General features: G+C 53.5%; 1 protein-coding gene across 3 annotated transcripts in view; it reads right to left on the bottom strand.

Annotated features, from left to right (window-relative positions):
- The window catches only part of MKI67 (marker of proliferation Ki-67), a 290,198-nt gene that overhangs the window by 93,534 nt on the left and 173,655 nt on the right, over positions 1 to 23,009 (bottom strand). For 2 of the 3 annotated variants that reach the window (XM_075348448.1, XM_075348449.1), the window contains exon 12: positions 17,157 to 17,213. The exons of the other annotated variant lie outside the window; for it this stretch is intronic. In XM_075348448.1, coding sequence (XP_075204563.1) covers positions 17,157 to 17,213 — 57 coding nt within the window. The remainder of the gene's footprint in view (positions 1 to 17,156; positions 17,214 to 23,009) is intronic. 3 annotated transcript variants of the gene reach the window in all.

The following is a 23,009-nucleotide window of genomic DNA, read 5'->3' as shown; positions in this document are numbered from 1 at the left end:
TTCTCACCGTGGGATCTGGGTGTTACCCCAGGATGTTGTACCGACTCAGAGGGACCCGGGAGCGATGAACTCACAGCTCCCTGGCCCTGTGGTATCGGTCTGGACTGCAAGGCTTCCAGTATCTTAGCAGACCCCCTGTCCATAGACAGAGTCCTGTGATGTGAAAGCTATTCAGAGATTTGCTGATTTCATCATGGAAACTCTGTCGCTGTCATCTGTGCAGTGCCCGTAATATAGCCGCACAAGAGGTACCGGTTGTAAAATAAGCCAGTGGCTAGGCACCCTTACTCTTTAAGAGCAGACAACAGCATGTTGTCCGCAGAGTAATCAGTGAGGGTATACAGCCAAAAACAAATAATGCTGCCGAACAGTGAGATCATATACTATATAAATATATATATACACTGCGGCACCAAGGGGGGGACAGCACCTGAAAAACTGGTGCCCCCCAGTGCTCAGTGAGGGGGAAGGAGGATACCAACGTATGCTCCAGCCCTGCCTGCCGACGTCCAGTCGGCCGTCCCGTCGTTACCCCTGACTGGCAGGCCCGAGAACGGGAGTATATGGCACTAGGCCGTAAGAGCCAGGGACTAAATTTAAAAACGCGGCCGGCAGACATGGCGCGGTCGTCCCAGTCTCACAAACCAGTCAGCAACCGCTGCGGCGTTTGTAACACAGATGCTGCATGCACCGTCCCTCAGGGGACACAGAGTACGTTATGATGCAGGGCTCTGTCCCTGTAGTCACAAAAGTGCGGGAATCTGGTGGCCTATAGTGATCAGTGAGGGGGGCGGAGGACAGCGAGGTGTGCTCCAGCCCTCACTGTCGGCATCATACCGACCGTCCCGCCCTTCTCCCTGACTGGCAGGCTCAGGGACGGGAGTTTAACACACTAGGCCGCAAAAGCCGGGGACTAAAGTAAAAACCGCGGCCGGCAAACAGGCACGGTCGGCGCGGTAGTCCCGGACAAAAAATCCACACCGCAGTCGCAGCTGCGTCTGAGGCCAAGGTGCTTCATGCACCGTCCCAACGGGGACACAGAGTACCTGTAGATGCAGGGCCATGTCTCTGACGATACTCCGTCTCCTGTCCGGCAGATTCCCCCAGGGGCTGCGGATGTGGCTTGTGGCCACCAGATTCTCTGCCCCGGGTCTCCCTCAGCTGCAGCCAGAAGTTGCTGAAAACATGGCTGACGGCGTTCTCTGAGGAGGAGGGAGGCGTGGGCGTAGTCACAAAAAGTGCGGGAATCTGGTGCCCCAGCGTGGGTAGTGAGGGGGGCGGAGGACAGCTCAGTGTACTCCAGCCCTCACTGTCGGCGTCATACCGACCGTCCCGCCCTTTTCCCTGACTGGCAGGCCTGGGGGCGGGAGAATCCCATACTAGGCCGCAAAAGCCGGGGACTAAAGTAAAAACCGCGGCCGGCAAACAGGCACGGTCGGCGCGGTAGTCCCGGACAAAAAATCCACACCGCAGTCGCAGCTGCGTCTGAGGCCAAGGTGCTTCATGCACCGTCCCAACGGGGACACAGAGTACCTGTAGATGCAGGGCCATGTCTCTGACGATACTCCGTCTCCTGTCCGGCAGATTCCCCCAGGGGCTGCGGATGTGGCTTGTGGCCACCAGATTCTCTGCCCCGGGTCTCCCTCAGCTGCAGCCAGAAGTTGCTGAAAACATGGCTGACGGCGTTCTCTGAGGAGGAGGGAGGCGTGGGCGTAGTCACAAAAAGTGCGGGAATCTGGTGCCCCAGCGTGGGTAGTGAGGGGGGCGGAGGACAGCTCAGTGTACTCCAGCCCTCACTGTCGGCGTCATACCGACCGTCCCGCCCTTTTCCCTGACTGGCAGGCCTGGGGGCGGGAGAATCCCATACTAGGCCGCAAAAGCCGGGGACTAAAGTTAAAATCGCGGCCGGCCGGCAGTGCACGGTCGGCGCGGTAGTCCCGGACCCATACGCACGCCGCAGTCGCTGCAGCGTCTGGGCCCAAGGTGCTTTATGCGCCGTCCCAACGGGGACACAGAGCACCTCGCCCTAGAAAGTGCGGGAATCTTCCAGTGCAGCGTCCCTCCCTTCCCCTGACTGGCAGGCCCGGGGGTGGGAATATGCGGTACTAGGCCGCAGAAGCCGGGGACTAGAGTTATAAGCGCGGCCGGCAAACAAGCGCGGTCAGCGCGGTAGTCCCGGCGCACTAACACGCCCAGCAGTGCTGCAGCGTGTTATGACACAAGCGCTCCATGCGCCGTCCCCAAGGGGACACGGAGTACCTCACAGTAGCAGGGCCATGTCCCTGACGATAGCCAGCTCCTGTCCAGCAGATTCCCCAGGGGCTGCGGAGGGAGCACGGTCCCAGTGTCTGGAGACCGATTATGGATCCCACTTCACCCAGAGCCCTGCAGGGATGGGGAAGGAAAACAGCATGTTGGCTCCTGCCTATGTACCCGCAATGGGTACCTCAACCTTAACAGCACCGCCGACCAGAGTGGGGTGAGAAGGGAGCATGCCGGGGGCCCTATATGGGCCCACTTTTCTTCCATCCGATATAGTCAGCAGCTGCTGCTGACTAAATTGTGGAGCTATGCGTGCATGTGTGCCTCCTTCGCACAAAGCATAAAAACTGAGGAGCCCGTGATGCACGGGAGGGTGTATAGCAGAGGGGAGGGGTTACACTTTTTAAAGTGTAATACTTTGTGTGGCCTCCGGAGGCAGAAGCTATACACCCAATTGTCTGGGTCTCCCAATGGAGCGACAAAGAAAAAGCACACGTGCGCACACAGCCTTAGAGGACTTTGCTTTTTAAACACAAGGACCCTGGGCTGCACTTAAGTAGGCAGCATGCTGGCTCTAGCCAACAGATGTCATGACTCTCGTTCTCGCAGTGTGGGATGTAGGTGCTTACTCCTGCACAGAAGAGTGGCGCTGTGATAAGCAGGCCGGACATTGCTATCTTAGAATAGCCCATAGGACAGACAGTGGTTCGTACTGTATGTAAACAGTGAAAATAACTTTGCAGCAAGTACTGGAATTGGACATAAGCGGACTGCTGTAATGTTAGGAATACTGGGTTAAAAGTTATTTCTCTGACAAAGCCCCCTTCCGACCGTTTGAGAAAGCCTGAAGAATGATTGTCTGTAGAGGAAAATGTCAGTGCTATTAGGAGCCCTGTGTCACGACACTAAAGCATCCCAAGGCCACTAGGGTGTGGAGGCTTTCATCCAAGGAAATTAGCATTCTCAAAATCCAGTCTAAGGCTATGTGCGCACTTTGCTTTTTACCTGCTTTTTTGCTGCTTTTTCAACTGCAGCGTTTAATGCCAAAAAAGAGAATTTTGTTTACTTACCGTAAATTCTTTTTCTTATAGTTCCGACATGGGAGACCCAAACCATGGGTGTATAGCTTCTGCCTCCGGAGGACAAACAAAGTACTACACTAAAAGTGTAGCTCCTCCCTCCGAGCATATACACTCCCCGGATGACAAATCCAACCAGTTTAGTGCCAAAGCTGAAGGAGGACATCCACCCATAAGTAGAGATAGAGTAAAACCCGGAATAACCGGAACTTCTGTCTACAACAACAGCCGGTGAAAACACACGGAACAAGAAAGCTGCCAACAGGCAACAGGGAGGGTGCTGGGTCTCCCATGTCGGAACTATAAGAAAAAGAATTTACGGTAAGTAAACAAAATTCTCTTTTTCTTTATCGTTCCTTATGGGAGACCCAAACCATGGGACGTCTCAAAGCAGTCCATGGGTGGGAAATAAACAGAAACTGAGAAGTAGGCGAAACCTAACTTCACAAATGGGCGACAGCCGTCCGAAGGATGCGTCTGCCCAAGCTCGCATCTGCCGAAGCATGAGCATGCACTTGGTAGTGCTTCGAAAGGGTGTGCAGACTAGACCAAGTGGCAGCCTGACAGACCTGCTGAGCCGTAGCCCAAGAGGTACCGACAGCTCTGGTCGAGTGCGCCTTAATCCCTGGCGGGGGAGGCATCTGAGAACATAGGTAGGCATCGGATATGGCCGACCTAATCCAATGAGCTAGGGTCGGTTTAGAAGCCGAGAGACCCTTGCGCTGACCTGTGGTCAGCACAAAAAGAGAGGTGCACCGCCTAAAAAAACAGCGGTGCGTGACACATAGATCCGGAGCGTCCGCACCAAATCTAAAGCATGCAACGCTTTCTCAAAGCGATGCACAGGGGCCGAACAAAGGGAAGACAATGAAATGTCCTGGTTAAGGTGGAACGGAGACACCACCTTAGGGAGAAGGCCCGGAGTTGGATGGAGAACCACCTTGTCTTGGTGAAAAAAAACAAAAAGGGTGACTCCGAAGAGAGCACAGTCAAATAAGAGACTCTCCTGAGAGAAATTATGGCCACCAGAAAAACCACTTTCTGTGAAAGACTAAACAATGAAACCTCCCTAAGAGGCTCAAAGGGGGGTTTCTGTAAGGCCATGAGGACCAAAGAAAGGTCTCAGGGATCCAGAGACCGCCGGTAAGGTGGAATGATGTGAAATGCGCCCTGCATGAAGGTGCGCACCTGGGCCAGTCGGGCGATACGCCGCTGACAGAGCCGAGACCTGTCCCTTGAGGGAATGAGGGACAGACCTAGCTGCAGGCCGGACTGTAGAAAGGACAGGATGGTCGGCAAGGAAAAAACGGCCAAGGAGCATGGCCGGAAGAACGACACCAGGACAGGAAAATTCTCCAAGTCCTGAGGTAAAACCTGGCCGAGGAAGACTTCCGAGCCTGAGTCATAGTGAAGATGACCTCGGAAGGAATGCCTGAAGCCGTAAGGATTCAGGGCTCAAGAGCCACGCCGTCAATCTGAGAGCCGCAGAATTGTTGTGGAAAACGGACCCTCTGAGAGAACGTCTGGCCGGTCCGGGAGATGCCACAGCACCTCTACGAACAGACGGAGCAGGTCTGGGAACCAAGCTCGCCTGGGCCTGGGGCGATGAGTACGACCCGACGGCCCTCCATTTTGATCTTGCACAGGACTCTGGGCAAGAGAGCTAGAGGGGGAAACACGTAGGCCAGACGGAACTGGGACCAATCTGGAACCAGCGCGTCCGCTGCCAAGGCCTGAGGATCGTGGGAGCGAGCCACGTAAACCGGGACCTTGTTGTTGTGCCGGGATGCCATTAGATCCACTCCCGGAGTGCCCCGCCTGCTAAATTGACCGGAACACTGCCGGATGCAGGGCTCACTCGCCGCTGTCCACGGTTTGACGGCTGAGATAATCTGCCTCCCAGTTTTCTGCGCCTGGGATGTGGACTGCGGATATGGTGGACTTGGAGTCCTCCGTCCACTGAAGGATATGTTGAACTTCCAACATTGCTAGGCGGCTGCGAGTCCTAGGACTACAGCCCTGATTTCCAGCACATTGATCGAGAGGGCTGATTCGGACGGAGTCCAAGTGCCCTGTGCTCGGAGGTGGAGAAACACTGCTCCCCAGCCGGATAGACTGGCATCCGTGGTGAGAATCACCCATGACGGGGCCAGAAATAAGCGTCCCTGGTACAGAGAGAGGGGCCGAAGCCACCACTTAAAGAGAGCTCCTGGTCTGTGGCGACAGAGCCACCAGCCTGTGCAAGGAAGAAGTCCCTTGTCCCAACAGCGGAAAATGTCCAGCTGCAGGGGACGCAGATGGAACTGGCAAGGGGAACCGCTTCTATTGACGCCACCATCTGACCCAGCACCTGCATGAGGTGCCTGATGGAATGACGGCGGAGCCTCAGCAGAGAGCGAACCGCCAGATGAAGAGACTGCTGTTTGACTAAGGGCAGCTTCACAAGTGCCAGCAGAGTCTCGAATTGCATCCCTAGGTACGTAAGTTCCTGGGTCGGGGTCAGAGTGGACTTGCAAGCGTGGCGAGAGTGAGCGAGACACTCCGCTGACAGTCTGCACTGGATGAAGCCCTGACTAGAAGGGCGTCCAGGTAAGGAATCACTACCAACCCCTGGAGGAGCAGAACCGCAACTGGTGAATACACGAGGGGCCGTGGCTAACCCAAAGGGGAGAGCCACGAATTGGAAATGTTCCTCTCCGATTACAAAACGTAGCCAACGCTGGTGTGAAACTGCGAATGGCACATGCAGAGAGACATCTCTGATGTCGATGGATGCTAAGAAATCTCCTTGGGTCATTGACTGATCGCAGAGATTCCATGCAAAATTGCCGCACCTGAACATGCTTGTTGAGAAGCTTGAGATCCAGGTCGGAAAGCACCGTCCTTTTCGGGGACTAGGAAGAGATTTGAGTAGAAATCTCAGAACCGTTCCCAGTCGGGAACTGGTACAATTACTCCATTGGCCTGCAAGAATGCCACGGCCTGTGAGAACGCGGCGGCCTTGGAGCAGGGGGGAGTTGTCAGAAAAAATCTGTTTGGCGGCTGAATAGAATTCTATTCTGTAGCCGTGGGAGATGGTAACCCACACCCACTGATCGAAGACGTGTTGAAACCACACGTCGCCCAAGAGGGAGAGCCTGCCACCGACCAAGGACGTTACTGGCGCGGCCAGATAATCAAGATGAGGCTGCCTTGGTGGCAGCAGCTCCTGCCGACTTAGGACGCGGCTTCATGCGCCAGTTGGTTTACGGACCTTGGCTGAGTTAGTGGACGAGGCCGAGGGCTTAGAGGACGACCAGTTAGAGGAAACGAAAGGAACGAAACCTCGACTGGTTCCTGCCCTGGAAGGTTTCCTGGGTTGTGGCATGGAAGTACTCTTCCTGCCAAAAACTTCCTTAATAATTTCATCCAGTTGTTCACGGAATAGACTGGTCCCAGCAAAAGGGAGTCCAGCAAGGAACTTCTTAAGAAGCATCTGCCTTCCACTCTCGAAGCCACAGGAACCTGCGGATAGCGAGGGAAGTAGCCGAGGCCACCGCAGTGCGGTGACAGTCTCCAGCTATAGGATGAAAAGACTGAAGCCTGGAAGTTAAGGCAACCAATTCGGGCATAAAGGCCCTGGTGAGGGAATGCATCTCCTCCCGAGAAGCAGAGATGGCTTTGAGAGCCCGCACTGCTGCAAAAGATGGGGAGAACGAGGCCCCTGCCGCCTCATATATAGATTTGGCCAGAAGGACAACCTGGCGGACAGTGGGATCCTCAGAGAGGTGCCGTCAGCCACTGATACAACTGTCCGGGCTGAAAGTCTAGACACCGGAGGGTCCACCCTTGGTGAATGAGCCCACTCCTTGACCACCACTGGTGGAAGGGGGAAACAGTCATCAGAACCACGCTCTGGGAAGCGTCTGTCAGGACAGGCTCTGGGCTTGGTCACAGTGACCTGAATGCTGGAGTGGATAAGGAACACACTACTTGTTCTCTTAGGCAAGGTATACTGATGCTTTTCTGCCAAAGAGGGGTGCTCCCCTGATACAGGCGGATTGAGGTCCAGTACAAATATAATGGACGCAATCAAATCATTAGCATCTGCGTCACTTTCGGACAGATCAATGGGGTACATGGAGAGCGTCCGAGCCCCCAGTAAGGCATCCTCCTTGTCCTGCGAGTCAGCTCGTGAACCAGAGCCGCGGGGCGAGGAGGGAAAGGGGACCCTGCGTCTCCATTTTAGGAGGACGGGCTCCCAGATGAAGAATCCTCTGTGAGCTTTGCTGAGCGAGCCGTAGCAGCAGAAGCGCCCTGAGAAGGGGGCTGATGCATGCTCAGCAGTGTCCGGGACAGCTGTCCCCTGGAGAGAGGGATTCCACCCCGGAGCCGGAGCAGCCGGAGGGACCACTGGGGATAAGCCTCCAGGCTGAGGCACCACTATGTCAGAGCAGGCATCACAATGTGGTTATGTGCTCGGTACAGACAGTACGAGTCAACATGCGGTGCATAATAAAAAACAGCCTTGCAGCCCTGCACTGATATGAGACATGCTGCAGAAGTGGGGGCTCTGTCCAGAAAGACCCCCAGCAGAGTATATAAACAGAGTATATAAGCAGCAGCACAACCAAAGGTTGTGGCTTGCCAGACCGTTTAACATAACATCTCTGTGCCCTCCAGATTCCCCAGAAGTGGGGGCTTTTCGGAAAAAAAACCCAGCAGAGTATATAAACAGAGTGTATAAGCAGCTGCACAACCGGAGGTTGTGGCTTGCCAGACTGTTTAACATAGGGGCATCTCTGTGCCCTCCAGATCCCCCAGAACTGGGGGCTCTGTCCCAGGCCCCCATTTGTCACAATGTGTTTGCAGACATTGATCTCTGTGCCCTAGAACGCTGAGAAAATGGCGTCCGCAGCGAGGAGAGGGGGCGGGGCCTACTCTGAGAGCAGGACGGAGGGCAAATGAGGCATACAGGGGAGGGAATCTTTCCTCAGTGAGGAGTGTCCCTTCCCTGTGCTGAGCAGCCGGTGGGCGGAGCCACCCTGTCTCACTGCACTGACTGACATAGAATCGAAACTAGGCCTCAGGCGAAGCCGGGGCCTAGATTTAAACATGCGGCCAGCGTGCAGGCACCATCGGCGCGGTTCTCCAGTGAAAACTGAAGAACCGGCCGGAAATGTTAAAACATACATATAACACATTCTCCCCCACAAATAAAGTACAAGGGACCCCTAGAAAGACCACTTTCTGTGGTAATAACGTCTCAGTACTTAGCTTGAGAGACGCAGGTGCCAGGTCCCTGGGGGGGTCATCGCTCCGTCCGGCAGGATCCTGAACAGGGCTGCGGATGGAGACCGGTCTCCTGCAAAGCAGTGAGAACCGTGATGGCTCCCACTTCAAGCCAGAGCCTCAGGGGATGGTGAAGGAGCGCGGCATGTGAAGGCTCCAGCCTTGTAAAATCAACCTTAACAGCACCGCCGACACAGTGGGGTGAGAAGGGACATGCCGGGAGTCCAGATTGGACCCGCTTTTCTTCCAAATCTTTGAAATCAAAAATCAGAGGATGCATGTGTGTGTGTGACCTCCTGAACACAAAGCATTGAACTGGTTGGATTTGTCATCCGGGGAGTGTATATGCTCGGAGGGAGGAGCTACACTTTTAGTGTAGTACTTTGTGTGTCCTCCGGAGGCAGAAGCTATACACCCATGGTTTGGGTCTCCCATAAGGAACGATAAAGAAATGGTTGTGTTCTGCTTTTCAAGCAAAGTCTATGGGAATTTGGTTTTCTTGTCCGCACTTTGCAGTTCAAACTGCAGCCTTTTTGTTGCAGAACTTTGGTCAAAAACTCACCTTTGCAGGGCAAAACCCAAATGGCAAAAACAAAAACAGGACAATTGTTTTTGCCATTTGGGTTTTGCCCTGCAAAGCTGAGTTTTTGACCAAAGTTCTGCAACAAAAAGGCTGCAGTTTGAACTGCAAAGTGCGGACAAGAAACCAAATTCCCATAGACTTTGCTTGAAAAGCAGAACACAACCATTTTGGCAATAAACGCTGCAGTTGAAAAAGCAGGTAAAAAGCAGGTAAAAAGCAAAGTGCGCACATAGCCTAAAGGTACCATCACACTAAGCAACATCGCTGCTGAGGCACAACTTGCTAGCTATGTCGCTGTGTGTGTGACATCCAGCAACAACCTGGCCCCTGCTGTGAGGTCGCCGGTTGTTGCTGAATGTCCTGGGCCATTTTTTAGTTGTTGCTCTCCCGCTGTGAAGCACAGATCGCTGTGTGTGACAGCGACAGAGCAACAACTGAATGTGCAGGGAGCCGGCTTCTGCGGAAGAAGCCCTTCCCTTGGTTACCCGATATTTACCTTCGTTACAAGCATCCGCCGCTCTTACCCTGTCAGTGCCGGCTCTCTGCACACGTAGCTGGAGTACACATCGGGTAATTAACCCGATGTGTACTGTGGCTAGGAGTGCAGGGAACAGGGAGCCGGCACTGACAGTGTGAGAGCGGCGGATGCTTGTAACGAAGGTAAATATCGGGTAACCAAGGGAAGGGCTTCTTGGTTACCCAATGTTTACCGTGGTTACCAGCGTCTGCAGAAGCCAGCTCCCTGCTGCCTGCACACGTAGCAGAGTACACATCGCGTAATTAACCCGATGTGTACTGTGGCTAGGTGTGCAGGGAGCCAGCGCTAAGCGGTGCGCGCTGGTAACCAAGGTAAATATCGGATTGGTTACCCGATATTTACCTTCGTTACCAAGCGCAGAATGCTTCCACGTGTAGCGATGCTCTAGCGACCCCTGCCAGTTCAGATTGCTGGTGGGATCGCTGGAGCGTCGCTTAGTGTGACATCTCACCAGCGACCTCCTAGCAACTTACCAGCGATCCCCATCAGGTTGTATCATTGTTGGGATCGCTGGTAAGTTGATTAGTGTGACTGGGCCTTAAGAACACCGCGGCGAATAAAGAATGGTTCCTATAAGCTCTTTAACAAAGTTTCTTCCACCATGAAGGCCACCATGTCACAAGGCAAATGTAATAATCAAGTGAACAAAATTCCTGATTCCATTAAAGGTGTATTCTCAAAGCGTCTCTTAAGCCGTTCAGAGAAGTGCAGTCTCCTTATTTCTGGTTCAGCTCTGGTAAATAGTAGAACTACAACGCTCAGCACAAGTTTTGCCATAACATTCAGCCATTAGTGGTTTGTTCGGTGTCTACACTGTTATCCCTCTATTCACACACAGAAAACCGGGCATTTGAAGAAGAACTAGGCTCTAGACAGGGAAACAAGAGGCTGGTGTTATATACGCATCTGTTCAGAAGATATGAGAAAGGAGGAGAGAGGCCAGATCTGCTGTACAGAGATCAATAGACTGGAGACAGCTGACTGGGATGGTAAGAGTTAAAGAGTACCTGTCAGCAGGCTTCACAATTATAAGGCCCTGTGCACACACTGCGGTTTTTGATAGTTTTTCAAAAATCTGCATGTCTCTCCTGAAGCCAGCAAAGTCTATGGGATTTTAGATTTGCTGTGCACACTGTGCGTTTTGGTACAGATTTTGATGAGAAATAAATCTGCAGCAAGTGAATTATTGGTCAGGTTTAGCAGTGTTTTTATCATCTATTGACTTTCATGATTGCCCAAAAAAAAAAAAAAAAACGCATCAAAACTGCATCCGGTTTTGACGGGTTTTTTTTGCCACAGCGTCTGGTGCAGAACATTTCTGAACCTAATCTGCAGCGTGTGCACATGGCGCTGTGATGCAGATTAAATGCACACCTGCAATCAAGAAATGTGAGGTCAAGAGGTCATCCGAGCAGGATTTTGGGGAGGGTTGGGTCTTCACTGCCGCCCCTAGAATCACACTGCCTGACAAAATCAAGGGGCAGCATTTAAAAAAGTAGGCCAGGTGATTGAAACAGTGACCTGTAGAGGAAACAGGCGGCAGGCAGCGGGGTGGGAAAAAAAAGACTGTACCCCCCCTAAAGTCCCACCCAGGTGCACAGATGACATCATAAAAGCTTATGATTATTCAGAGATCGGATTTATTCACTGCAGTAATACATTTAAATTCGCATCAGTGCCATAATGGCCATGTACTGTATTTTTCGGATTATAAGACGCACTTTTCCTCTCAAAAATTTGGGAGGAAAATGAGGGGTGCATCTTAAAATCCGAATGTAGCTTATCAGGGGTTGTGAAGAGGGATCAAAGGAGGCAGGGGCAATGCTATGTGGGTGCTGCCGGCGCTGGTCTGTATGGTACCGTTGTGTGCATCAGGCGGCGCCACTTTGCTCTGTTCTGCTCAGTGCGCGGTTTCTCTATTCTGCTCTGTGCACGGCTTCTCTGTTCTGCTCGGTGCGCGGTCATTCTGAAAATGTTGGCGGTCGGGGCTTCAAATAATGGCGCAGCGAGTCAGCGCCTGCGCAGACAGAGCTCTCAGCTCAAGCTCTTCTCTGCGCACGCGCCAAGTCCGTCCGCCATTATTTGAAGCCCTCACCTTCAGAATGGCCGGTGACTCACCGCCCCCTGCACAGAGAACAGCGGCGTCACCAGCCCCGCACGCAGCACAGCGGCGTCACCAGCCCCTCACAGAGCAGCCATGCAGTGAGTATTTGGTCCTCCCTCTGTACCACTGGCAGCATCACCTTACTCCAGTACCGCCTATGCCTCCTGTGACTCCCGCTCCGCTGCTAACCCCTCTCCTTAGTAAGACACCAAATTATAAAACGGACCTTTTATTTTTTTTCCCCACTTTTTTTTGTCCAAATTTGGAGTGCGTCGTATAAAATGAAAAAAAGAGAATTTTGTTTACTTACCGAAGAAGGGAATTTTGTTTACTTACCGTAAATTCCTTTTCTTCTAGCTCCAATTGGGAGACCCAGACAATTGGGGTGTATAGCTACTGCCTCCGGAGGCCACACAAAGCACTACACTTAAAAGTGTAAAACCCCTCCCCCTTCTGCCTATACACCCCCCGTGGGATCACGGGCTCCTCAGTTTTAGTGCAAGAGCAAGAAGGAGGAAAGCCAATAACTGGTTTAAAAACCAATTCGATCCGAAGAAACATCGGAGAACTGAAACCATTCAACATGAACAACATGTGTACCCGAAAAAATAAAAATCCCTAAGAAAACAGGGCGGGTGCTGGGTCTCCTAATTGGAGCTAGAAGAAAAGGAATTTACGGTAAGTAAACAAAATTCCCTTCTTCTTTGTCGCTCCTAATTGGGAGACCCAGACAATTGGGACGTCCAAAAGCAGTCCCTGGGTGGGTAAAATAACACCTCGTGATAGGGCCGTAAAAACAGCCCTTTCCTACAGGTGGGCAACCGCCGCCTGAAGGACTTGTCTACCTAGGCTGGCGTCCGCCGAAGCGTAGGTATGCACCTGATAATGCTTGGTAAAAGTGTGCAGACTCGACCAGGTAGCCGCCTGGCACACCTGCTGAGCCGTAGCCTGGTGCCGTAATGCCCAGGATGCACCCACGGCTCTGGTAGAATGGGCCTTCAGCCCTGAGGGAACCGGAATCCCAGCCGAACGGTAGGCTTCAAGAATTGGTTCCTTGATCCACCGAGCCAGGGTGGATTTGGAAGCTTGCGACCCTTTACGCTGACCAGCGACAAGGACAAAGAGTGCATCCGAGCGGCGCAGAGGCGCCGTGCGGGAAATGTAGATTCTGAGTGCTCTCACCAGATCCAACAAATGCAAATCCTTTTCACATTGATGAACTGGATGAGGACACAAAGAAGGTAAGACGATATCCTGATTGAGATGAAAGGGGGATACCACCTTAGGGAGAAACTCCGGAATCGGGCGCAGAACCACCTTGTCCTGGTGAAACACCAGGAAGGGAGATTTGCATGACAGCGCTGCTAGCTCGGACACTCTCCGAAGAGACGTGACCGCTACTAGAAAGGCCACTTTCTGTGAAAGGCGAGAAAGGGAAACATCCCTCATAGGCTCGAAAGGCGGCTTCTGGAGAGCAATTAGAACCCTGTTCAGATCCCAGGGCTCTAACGGCCGCTTGTAAGGAGGGACGATATGACAAACCCCTTGCAGGAACGTGCGTACCTGAGGAAGTCGTGCTAGGCGTTTCTGAAAAAATACAGATAGCGCTGAGACTTGTCTTTTAAGGGAGCCTAGCGACAAACCTTTTTCCAAACCGGATTGCAGGAAGGAAAGAAGAGTAGGCAATGCAAATGGCCAGGGAGAAACTCCCTGAGCAGAGCACCAAGATAAGAATATCTTCCACGTCCTGTGGTAGATCTTGGCGGAGGATGGTTTTCTAGCCTGTCTCATGGTGGCAATGACCTCTTGAGATAATCCTGAAGACGCTAGGATCCAGGACTCAATGGCCACACAGTCAGGTTCAGGGCCGCAGAATTCAGGTGGAAAAACGGCCCTTGGGACAACAAGTCTGGTCGGTCTGGTAGTGCCCACGGTTGGCCTACCGTGAGGTGCCACAGATCCGGGTACCACGACCTCCTCGGCCAGTCTGGAGCGACGAGGATGGCGCGGCGGCAGTCGGACCTGATCTTGCGCAGCACTCTGGGCAACAGTGCCAGAGGTGGGAACACATAAGGTAGCCGGAACTGCGACCAATCTTGAACTAAGGCGTCCGCCGCCAGAGCTCGGTGATCGTGAGACCGTGCCATGAAAGCCGGGACCTTGTTGTTGTGCCGGGACGCCATTAGGTCGACGTCCGGCATCCCCCAGCGGCGACAGATCTCCTGAAAACACGTCCGGGTGAAGAGACCATTCCCCTGCGTCCATACCCTGGCGACTGAGGAAGTCTGCTTCCCAGTTTTCCACGCCTGGGATGTGAACTGCGGATATGGTGGATGCCATGTCTTCCACCCACGTCAGAATCCGCCGGACTTCCCGGAAGGCTTGCCGACTGCGTGTTCCTCCTTGGTGGTTGATGTATGCCACCGCTGTGGAGTTGTCCGACTGAATTCGGATCTGCTCGCCTTCCAGCCACTGCTGGAAGGCTTGTAGGGCAAGATACACTGCTCTGATTTCCAGAACATTGATCTGAAGGGTGGACTCTTGCTGAGTCCACGTACCTTGAGCCCTGTGGTGGAGAAAAACTGCTCCCCACCCCAAAAGACTCGCGTCTGTCGTAACCACCGCCCAGGATGGGGGTAGAAAGGACTTTCCTTTTGACAATGAGGTGGGAAGAAGCCACCACCGAAGAGATTCCTTGGCCGCCTGAGAAAGGGAGACGTTCCTGTCGAGGGACGTCGACTTCCCGTCCGATTGGCGGAGAATGTCCCATTGTAGTTGACGCAGATGAAACTGCGCGAAAGGGACTGCCTCCATTGTTGCTACCATCTTCCCTAGGAAGTGCATGAGGCGTCTCAAGGGGTGTGACTGGCCTTGAAGGAGAGATTGCACCCCTGTCTGTAGTGAACGCTGTTTGTCCAGCGGAAGCTTCACTATCGCTGAGAGAGTATGAAACTCCATGCCAAGGTATGTTAGCGATTGGGTCGGGGTCAGATTTGACTTTGAAAAGTTGATGATCCACCCGAAACTCTGGAGAGTCTCCAGCGCAACGTTCAGGCTGTGTTGGCATGCCTCTTGAGAGGGTGCCTTGACAAGTAGATCGTCCAAATACGGGATCACAGAGTGACCTTGAGAGTGCAGGACTGCTACTACTGCTGCCATGACCTTGGTGAAGACCCGTGGGGCTGTCGCCAGCCCGAAAGGCAGAGCTACGAACTGAAGGTGTTCGTCTCCTATAACGAAGCGTAGAAAACGCTGGTGCTCTGGAGCAATCGGCACGTGGAGATAAGCATCCTTGATGTCTATTGATGCTAGGAAATCTCCTTGAGACATTGAGGCGATGACGGAGCGGAGGGATTCCATCCGGAACCGCCTGGTTTTCACGTGCTTGTTGAGCAGTTTTAGATCCAGAACGGGACGGAAAGACCCGTCCTTTTTTGGCACCACAAACAAATTGGAGTAAAAACCGTGACCTTGCTCCTGAAGAGGAACAGGGGTCACCACTCCTTCTGCCTTTAGAGTGCACACCGCTTGCAGAAGAGCATCGGCTCGGTCGGGAGATGGAGAAGTTCTGAAGAATCGAGTTGGAGGACGAGAACTGAACTCTATCCTGTACCCGTGAGACAGAATGTCTCTCACCCAACGGTCTTTGACCTGTGGCAGCCAAATGTCGCCAAAGCGGGAGAGCCTGCCACCGACCGAGGATGCGGAGAGAGGAGGCCGAAAGTCATGAGGAAGCCGCCTTGGTAGCGGGTCTTCCGGCTGTCTTTTTTGGGCGTGACTGAGCCCGCCAAGAATCTGAGCTCCTCTGATCCTTTTGAGTCCTTTTGGACGAGGAGAATTGGGACCTGCCCGAGCCTCGAAAGGACCGAAACCCCGACTGTCCCCTCCTCTGTTGGGGTTTGTTTTGTCTGGGCTGAGGTAAGGATGAATCCTTACCCTTGGACTGTTTAATGATTTCATCCAAACGCTCACCAAACAGTCGGTCACCAGACAATGGCAAACTGGTTAAGCACTTTTTGGAAGCAGAATCTGCCTTCCATTCCCTTAACCACAAGGCTCTGCGTAAAACCACGGAGTTGGCGGACGCCACTGCCGTACGGCTCGTAGAGTCCAGGACAGCATTAATCGTGTAAGACGCAAATGCAGACATTTGAGAGGTTAAGGATGCCACCTGCGGAACAGATGTACGTGTGACCGTGTCAATCTGCGCCAAACCAGCTGAAATAGCTTGGAGTGCCCATACGGCTGCGAATGCTGGAGCAAACGACGCGCCGATAGCTTCATAGATGGATTTCAACCAGAGCTCCATCTGTCTGTCAGTGGCATCTTTAAGTGCAGCCCCATCTTCCACTGCAACTATGGATCTAGCCGCAAGCCTGGAGATTGGAGGATCCACCTTGGGACACTGGGTCCAGCCCTTGACCACGTCAGGGGGAAAGGGATAACGTGTATCCTTAAGCCGTTTGGAGAAACGCTTATCTGGATAAGCGTGGTGTTTCTGGACTGCCTCTCTAAAGTCAGAGTGGTCCAGAAAAGTACTTAATTTACGCTTGGGATACCTGAAATGGAATTTCTCCTGCTGTGAAGCTGACTCCTCTACTGGAGGAGCTGGGGGAGAAATATCCAACATTCTATTGAGGGACGCTATAAGATCATTCACTATGGCGTCACCATCAGGAGTATCCAGATTGAGAGCGGTCTCAGGATCAGAATCCTGATCAGCTACCTCCGCCTCATCATAGAGAGTCCTCCTGCTGGGACCCTGACCAGTGTGATGAAGTCGAGGGCCGCTCATAGCGAGCTCGCTTAGGCTGTCTGGGACTGTCGTCCGTGTCAGAGCCTTCACCCTGGGATGCATGGGACACCCCCGGAGCCCGGAGCTGTTCCAACTGAGGGGGACCAGGGAGCAATGATTCAACAGTGCCCATGGTCTGAGTTACTGGTCTAGACTGCAAAGTTTCTAGAATTTTAGTCATAGTCACAGACAATCTATCAGCAAAAACTGCAAACTCCGTCCCCGTCACCTGGACAGTATTCACAGGTGGTTCTTCCTGGGTCACCTCTAGCAGAGGCCCCGGCCGAGCAAGTGCCACAGGGGCCGAGCACTGCACACAATGGGGGTCAGTGGAACCTGCCGGTAGAGTAGCCTCACATGCGGTACAAGCAGCATAGAAAGCCTGTGCCTTGGCACCCTTGCTTTTTGCGGATGACATGCTGTTGTCTCCTCTGAGCAATCTAGGAGGGTATATAGCCAAAAATCACCAGCGACCGTACAGTGCAATGTATAGCATGTAAGCATAAAATAAGAATTATTCTTACCGATAATTCGCTTTCTAGGACCTTCCACGACAGCATAGGAGGTTGTCTCTCCACGCCCTAATTGGGACAGGAAGTTCAAGAGGTTTAAAAGGACCCTCCCACCTCCCACAGCCAGTGTCTTACAAAGAATCCATAGCATATGAGAAGTACTACACATTCAGGAATACATGAATACATAGGGGAGGGAATTACCTGCTGTCGTGGAAGGTCCTAGAAAGCGAATTATCGGTAAGAATAATTCTTATTTCTCTAGTCCCTTCCACGACAGCATAGGAGGAATACCAAAGAATTGATACCTAGGGGGGGACCACAGCCTGCAGGACTTTCCTGCCAAAGGCCAAATCCCTGTTGGAATCCAGATCCAGACGATAATGCTTCGTGAAGGTATGGAGCGAAGACCACGTAGCCGCCTTGCAGATCTGCTCAGGGGAAGCCCCTGCCCGTTCGGCCCAGGAGGCAGAGGTAGCCCTGGTGGAGTGCGCCGTGAATCCAGTAGGTGGAGAGAGATGCTGAGCGAGGTAGGCATCTCTAATTGCCCGCACAATCCAGTTGGCGACGGTACTCTTAGCCACCTTCTTGCCCTTATTGCGGCCAAAGGGCTGGATGAACAGGTTAGAATCAAGGCGCCAAGAAGCAGTAACCTCTAGGTAGTGCAACACTATCCGACGGACATCCAAAGAATGAAACACTTCCTCACCCGGAGTCCGAGGATTCTGACAGAATGAAGGCAGGACGATGGACTGCGAACGGTGAAAATCCGAAACCACCTTGGGAAGGAAGGAAGGGTCCAGCTGAAAAACAATGCTGTCATCTCTGATGGTCAGAGAAGGTTCCCTAACAGACAAAGCCTGAAGTTCGCCGACTCTGCGAGCAGATGTAATAGCCACAAGAAAAGCAGTCTTGTGAGAAAGGGAACGAATGTTACAAGAGCACAGAGGTTCAAACGGAGATTGAGATAGTCCTGTAAGGACCACATTGAGATCCCAGCGAGGCGTCAGGACCCTCCGACGTGGACAGAGTCTACTAGCGGACACAAAGAACCGACGGATCCAACGATGATCTGCCAGAGCCGTGTCAAAGACTGCACTGAGTGCTGACACCTGAACTTTCAGGGAGCTGGGCCTAAGACCTAAGTCTAAACCACTTTGGAGAAAGTCCAGAATCTGCGCAATATTAGGCCGAAAAGGGTCAGGAGGCCGAGAACCACACCAGGAGGAAAATCTCTTCCAGATTTTGTTATATACTATTAGTCACAGGTTTACGGTTCTTCTGCAGCGTAGCCACAACTTTGTCAGAAAGCCCTTGAGCCTTCAGTGCCCGGGCCTCAGAAGCCAGGCAGCCAAGTTGAGTTTCTGAGGAGCCGGATGGAAAATCGGACCCTGTGACAGTAAGCTGGGGTCCGAACCTAAGAGGACTGGGCCGTCGATTCCTAGCGTCATGACCAGGCTGTACCAACTCCTCCGGGGCCACAGAGGGGCTACCAGTATAGTTGGGACCCCCTCGTCTCTGATCTTCCTCAGGGCCCGTGCGAGAAGAGGAAGAGGGGGGAACGCGTAAGCGAGGCGAAAGGACCAACTGTGGCAGAAAGCGTCTACCCCTAAAGCCTCGTCCCTTGGGTTCAGGGAGAAATATGTTGCGACCTTGCGATTCTCTGCTGAGGCAAAGAGGTCCACCTCTGGTGCACCCCACCTTGCCACTAGAGAGCAGAACACTGCCTGATCCAGGCTCCATTCCCCTGGATGAACATCCCGACGACTCAGGAAATCCGCCTGAAGATTGAGGGAGCCCTTCAGATGGACCGCAGAAAGGGAGAGCAGAGATTGTTCTGCCCATTGAAAGATTCGGGAGGATACCGACTTCAGGGCGCCTGAGCGTGTACTGCCCTGATGGCGGAGATGTGCCACTGTTGTGACATTGTCTGAATATACCAGGACGTGAGAGTCCCGGACGAGGTCCTGAGCCGCAAGGAGGGCTTCCCTGACTGCCCTGAGCTCCCGGTAGTTGGAGGATTGGGAGCTGACATAAGGACTCCAGACCCCTTGAAATGGGGAATTTGCCACCATTGCCCCCCATCCACGTAGGCTGGCATCTGTGGTCAGTGTAACCAGGGGTTTCTGAGTCCAGGCAACCCCCACCTGCAGGTTGGCGGGACTCAGCCACCAGAGAAGGGATGAGGAGACGGACTCCGAGAGGCGAAACCTTCTGTTTAGGGATGACGGGAGTCTGTCCCAGTGTGCCAGGATATGATCCTGGAGACACCGAGAATGGGCCTGAGCCCACCTGACCGAGGGGATGCAGGATGTCATGGAACCCAGGGCTGACATAGCCGCTCGAAGCGTTGGGCGAGCCTGCCTGCGGAGCTTCGAGATTTTGGATAACAGAGCTATCCTGTGGCCCTCTGGGAGAAAAGATGCCTGTCTGTCGGAGTCCAGCAGCACTCCGAGAAACTGCCGTGTGGAGGAGGGGGTTAACTGTGATTTTTTGAGATTGGGAATCCATCCCAGAGACCGAAGGATTCCCAAAGACCTCTCCACATGGCTCCGGAGGGTTGGAGCAGACGGAGCCATGAGAAGAAAGTCGTCCAGATACGGAACTAGACAGATACCCTGCAATCTTATGAAGGCGACCACCTCTGCCATGATCTTGGAAAGATCCTTGGAGCTGAGGAGATCCCGAAGGGAAGTACATTGAATTGGAAATGAAGAACTTCTTCCCCGTGAAGCACCGCAAACCTGAGGTATTGTCTGTGTCCCGGATGGACGGGTACATGGAAGTCGGCATCTTTCAGATCGATAGAGGCCATCTGGTGGTGTAGACCTATCAGGGGAATAGCTGATCTCACCGACTCCATCTTGAACCGCCGGTACCTGACCTGACGGTTTAGACTTTTTAAATTGATAATTATACGGACGTCGCCGGATGGCTTCTTGACCAGGAAGAGACGGGAGTAGTGTCCTATCCCTTCTTCCCGACTCGGGACTGGGGAAACGACCCCCGAGTGCACTAACTCTAAAATCTTTGTGTACAACAGAGTCTGTGAACCCGGCGATGCCAGCGCAGTGACTCGGAGACCCGGAAGAGGGGGGGAAAGGAATTCTATGAGAAGACCGTCCGAGATGATCTTCAGAACCCATTGGCAAGAGGTTATGGACTGCCACTGGGTAAGAAACGCTGAGAGTCTTCCCCCCACCCGGGCCGAGTCACTGCTTGTCCTGCTGAGGACGTTGCTGATGTGGAGGGATGAGGATGTTTCTCCCTCTACCTTTGGGATAGCTCCACCTGCCTGCCTTCCCTTTCCCTCTGGGCTGGGAGGCCTGAGGCATCGAGGGACGAAAGGACCGCTTCCTGGTAGGTCTAGGATCGGGCAAGGCCTTACGATCAGTCGCCTTGTCCAGGATATCATCCAGGGCAGGTCCAAACACCAAATCCCCTTTAAAAGGAAGGGAACAAAGCCTCATTTTAGAGGTGGAGTCTCCACTCCAGGCCTTAAGCCAGAGGGCACGTCGGGCAGAGTTAGAAAGCACCGAGGTCCTGGCTGCCAGGCGGACAGATTCCACCGAGGTATCTGCCAGAAAACAGGTAGCCTTCCTAAGCAAGGGAAGGGATTCCAGTAATTCCTCCCTAGGGGTCCCTTGGGAAATATGAGCCTCCAACTGGTCCAACCACCTAATTAGGGACCTTAATACGCAGGTGGAGGCAATGTTGGCTTGAATAGAGGAAGACGATGCCTCCCAGGACCGCTTCATCAGGCCCTCTACCTTCCTATCCATTTGATCCTTCAGTTGGGAAGTATCCTCAAAGGGAAGAGCCGTTTGCTTAGCTACCCTAGCCACCTGAACGTCTACTCTTGGGATCTCCCAATGTAGTCCCGAAGGTTCCAGAGGAAACCGGCGTCTAAGGTCACTCCGTACCCGCCTCTCAGGACATTCCCATTCCTGAGAAACAATATCCAATATATTGGCATGAACTGGGAATCCCAACTGTTTGACTGACTTCAGGCCAGCAAACATTTCGTCCTGGATTGAAGGAAGAGACTGCACTTCCTCTAAACCCATAGTGCTCCGAACTGCCTCAATAAGATCCCCCAACTCTTCTGAGTGAAAAAGAAAGGACTGGTCAGACCCCCCAGATGGAAATCCTTCATCAGGACCCTCAGAGGTGGAATCAGCGTCCTCCTGATCAGAAGGGGTCGACTGGAGTCTCCTCTTTTTTGGAGGAGAGGGTCCAGTAGCAGGGCCAGGAGCAGGGCCAGGAGCAGGGCCAGGCACAGGGCCAGGAACAGGGCCAGGAACAGGGCCAGGCACAGGGAGAGAAGCCAGTGAGGCCCTAATCTCCTGTTTCATCATGGACCGCAACTCATCTATCAGAGATGGTTGTTCGGCCCTAATAACCTGGTCCGTACATTGCTGGCAAAGCTTTTTATCCCATACTGCAGGGAGCTTCTTTATACAGATGGGACATTTTTTAATTTTGTCCACTCTGTCAGGTCTATCAGGCTTATCGGACTTGTCAGTTTTTTCTGACTTCTCAGGCTTCTCTGTTTCTCATTTCTGTCAGTTTTCTTGGTGGCCTTGTCCTCCTAGAAAACACAGAGCAGAGAGCCATAATCACTGATGAGACCTATGTCCGAGGGACCAGTCCCCTCCATACTTACAGTAGCAGGGGGCACACTGGGTTCTGCAGAGGCAGCTGCAGCGGAAGACATGACAGGGAGCACGGTCTTACCATGATCTGATGTCTTCGTGGCAGCCCTTATGGACAAGGGCCTGCCTCCCCAGTGACGGTGCACGTTTCCCCGCCTCCCGCATCCGGTCCTGGGCAGGTCGAGTCGCAGTCGGCGTGCCTCCACGCTGCCTCCGCAAACCGGAAGCGCTCGACCGGAAGTCCGCAAGACCAGAAGTCCCGCCTCCGGGAGCACTTCCGGATCGCTCCGGCAGCGTGCATGCGGGAGGCGGCCGGCGGCTCAGGGAGGACGCCGGCCGGGGAGCTCAACAGCCTGCATCACCCCTCAGGAGGATCCGGAAGGCTGGAGCAGCGGTCCCCCACAGCGTGAGGGAACAGCAAGGGAGGAGCGGTGAAGGCCCGACCGATGCCGTCCGGCTGAAGGTAATAGGGGGAAAAAAAAAAAAAATATATACTGCAGTTCGCCGGCCACCACAGCATAGGAGAAAAACAAAACCTCTCCATGCCCCATGGGGACAGGAAAGACACTGGCTGTGGGAGGTGGGAGGGTCCTTTTAAACCTCTTGAACTTCCTGTCCCAATTAGGGCGTGGAGAGACAACCTCCTATGCTGTCGTGGAAGGGACTAGAGAAAATACAAATATACACTTTGGCACTAGTGGGGTCAGCACCAGAGGTGCCGCTTACCGCCCGCTTAAACGCGGGTGTGTGGTCGCCAGAATCCCGTGTCTGGGTCTCCCAGAACTTGTCTCCCCTCTCCAGCTCAGACTGCACACAGGAATGGCTGCCGGCGTTCTGTGAAGAGGGGCGGACCGTGGGCGTGCCTCAGACAAAGTGCGGGAAACTGGCGTCCCACTGTGCCCAGTGTGAGGGCTGGAGTATGTAAAGTAGACTCCAGCCCTCGGCGCTGACGTTCTGTACAGCGTCCCGCCCTTCCCCTGACTGGCAGGCCTGGGGGCGGGAACGAAACGAAACTAGGCCGCAAAAGCCGGGGACTCGAGTAATAAGCGCGGCCGTCATATATGCACGGCCAGCGCGGAAGTCCCCGGCGCACCACAAGTCCCAGCCGCGCCGCAGCGTGAACTGACAGCAGCGGCCGGCGCGGCAGTTCCCAATACATTGACTCACTCAGCAGAGCTGTAGCTAGTAATGGCACAAGCGCGCAGCGCTG

Source organism: Anomaloglossus baeobatrachus, chromosome 5 (genome assembly GCF_048569485.1).
Source record: "Anomaloglossus baeobatrachus isolate aAnoBae1 chromosome 5, aAnoBae1.hap1, whole genome shotgun sequence".
Taxonomy (NCBI): domain Eukaryota; kingdom Metazoa; phylum Chordata; class Amphibia; order Anura; family Aromobatidae; genus Anomaloglossus; species Anomaloglossus baeobatrachus.
Note: the sequence above shows the minus strand (reverse complement) of the source record. Positions and strands in the feature narration are given on the sequence as shown.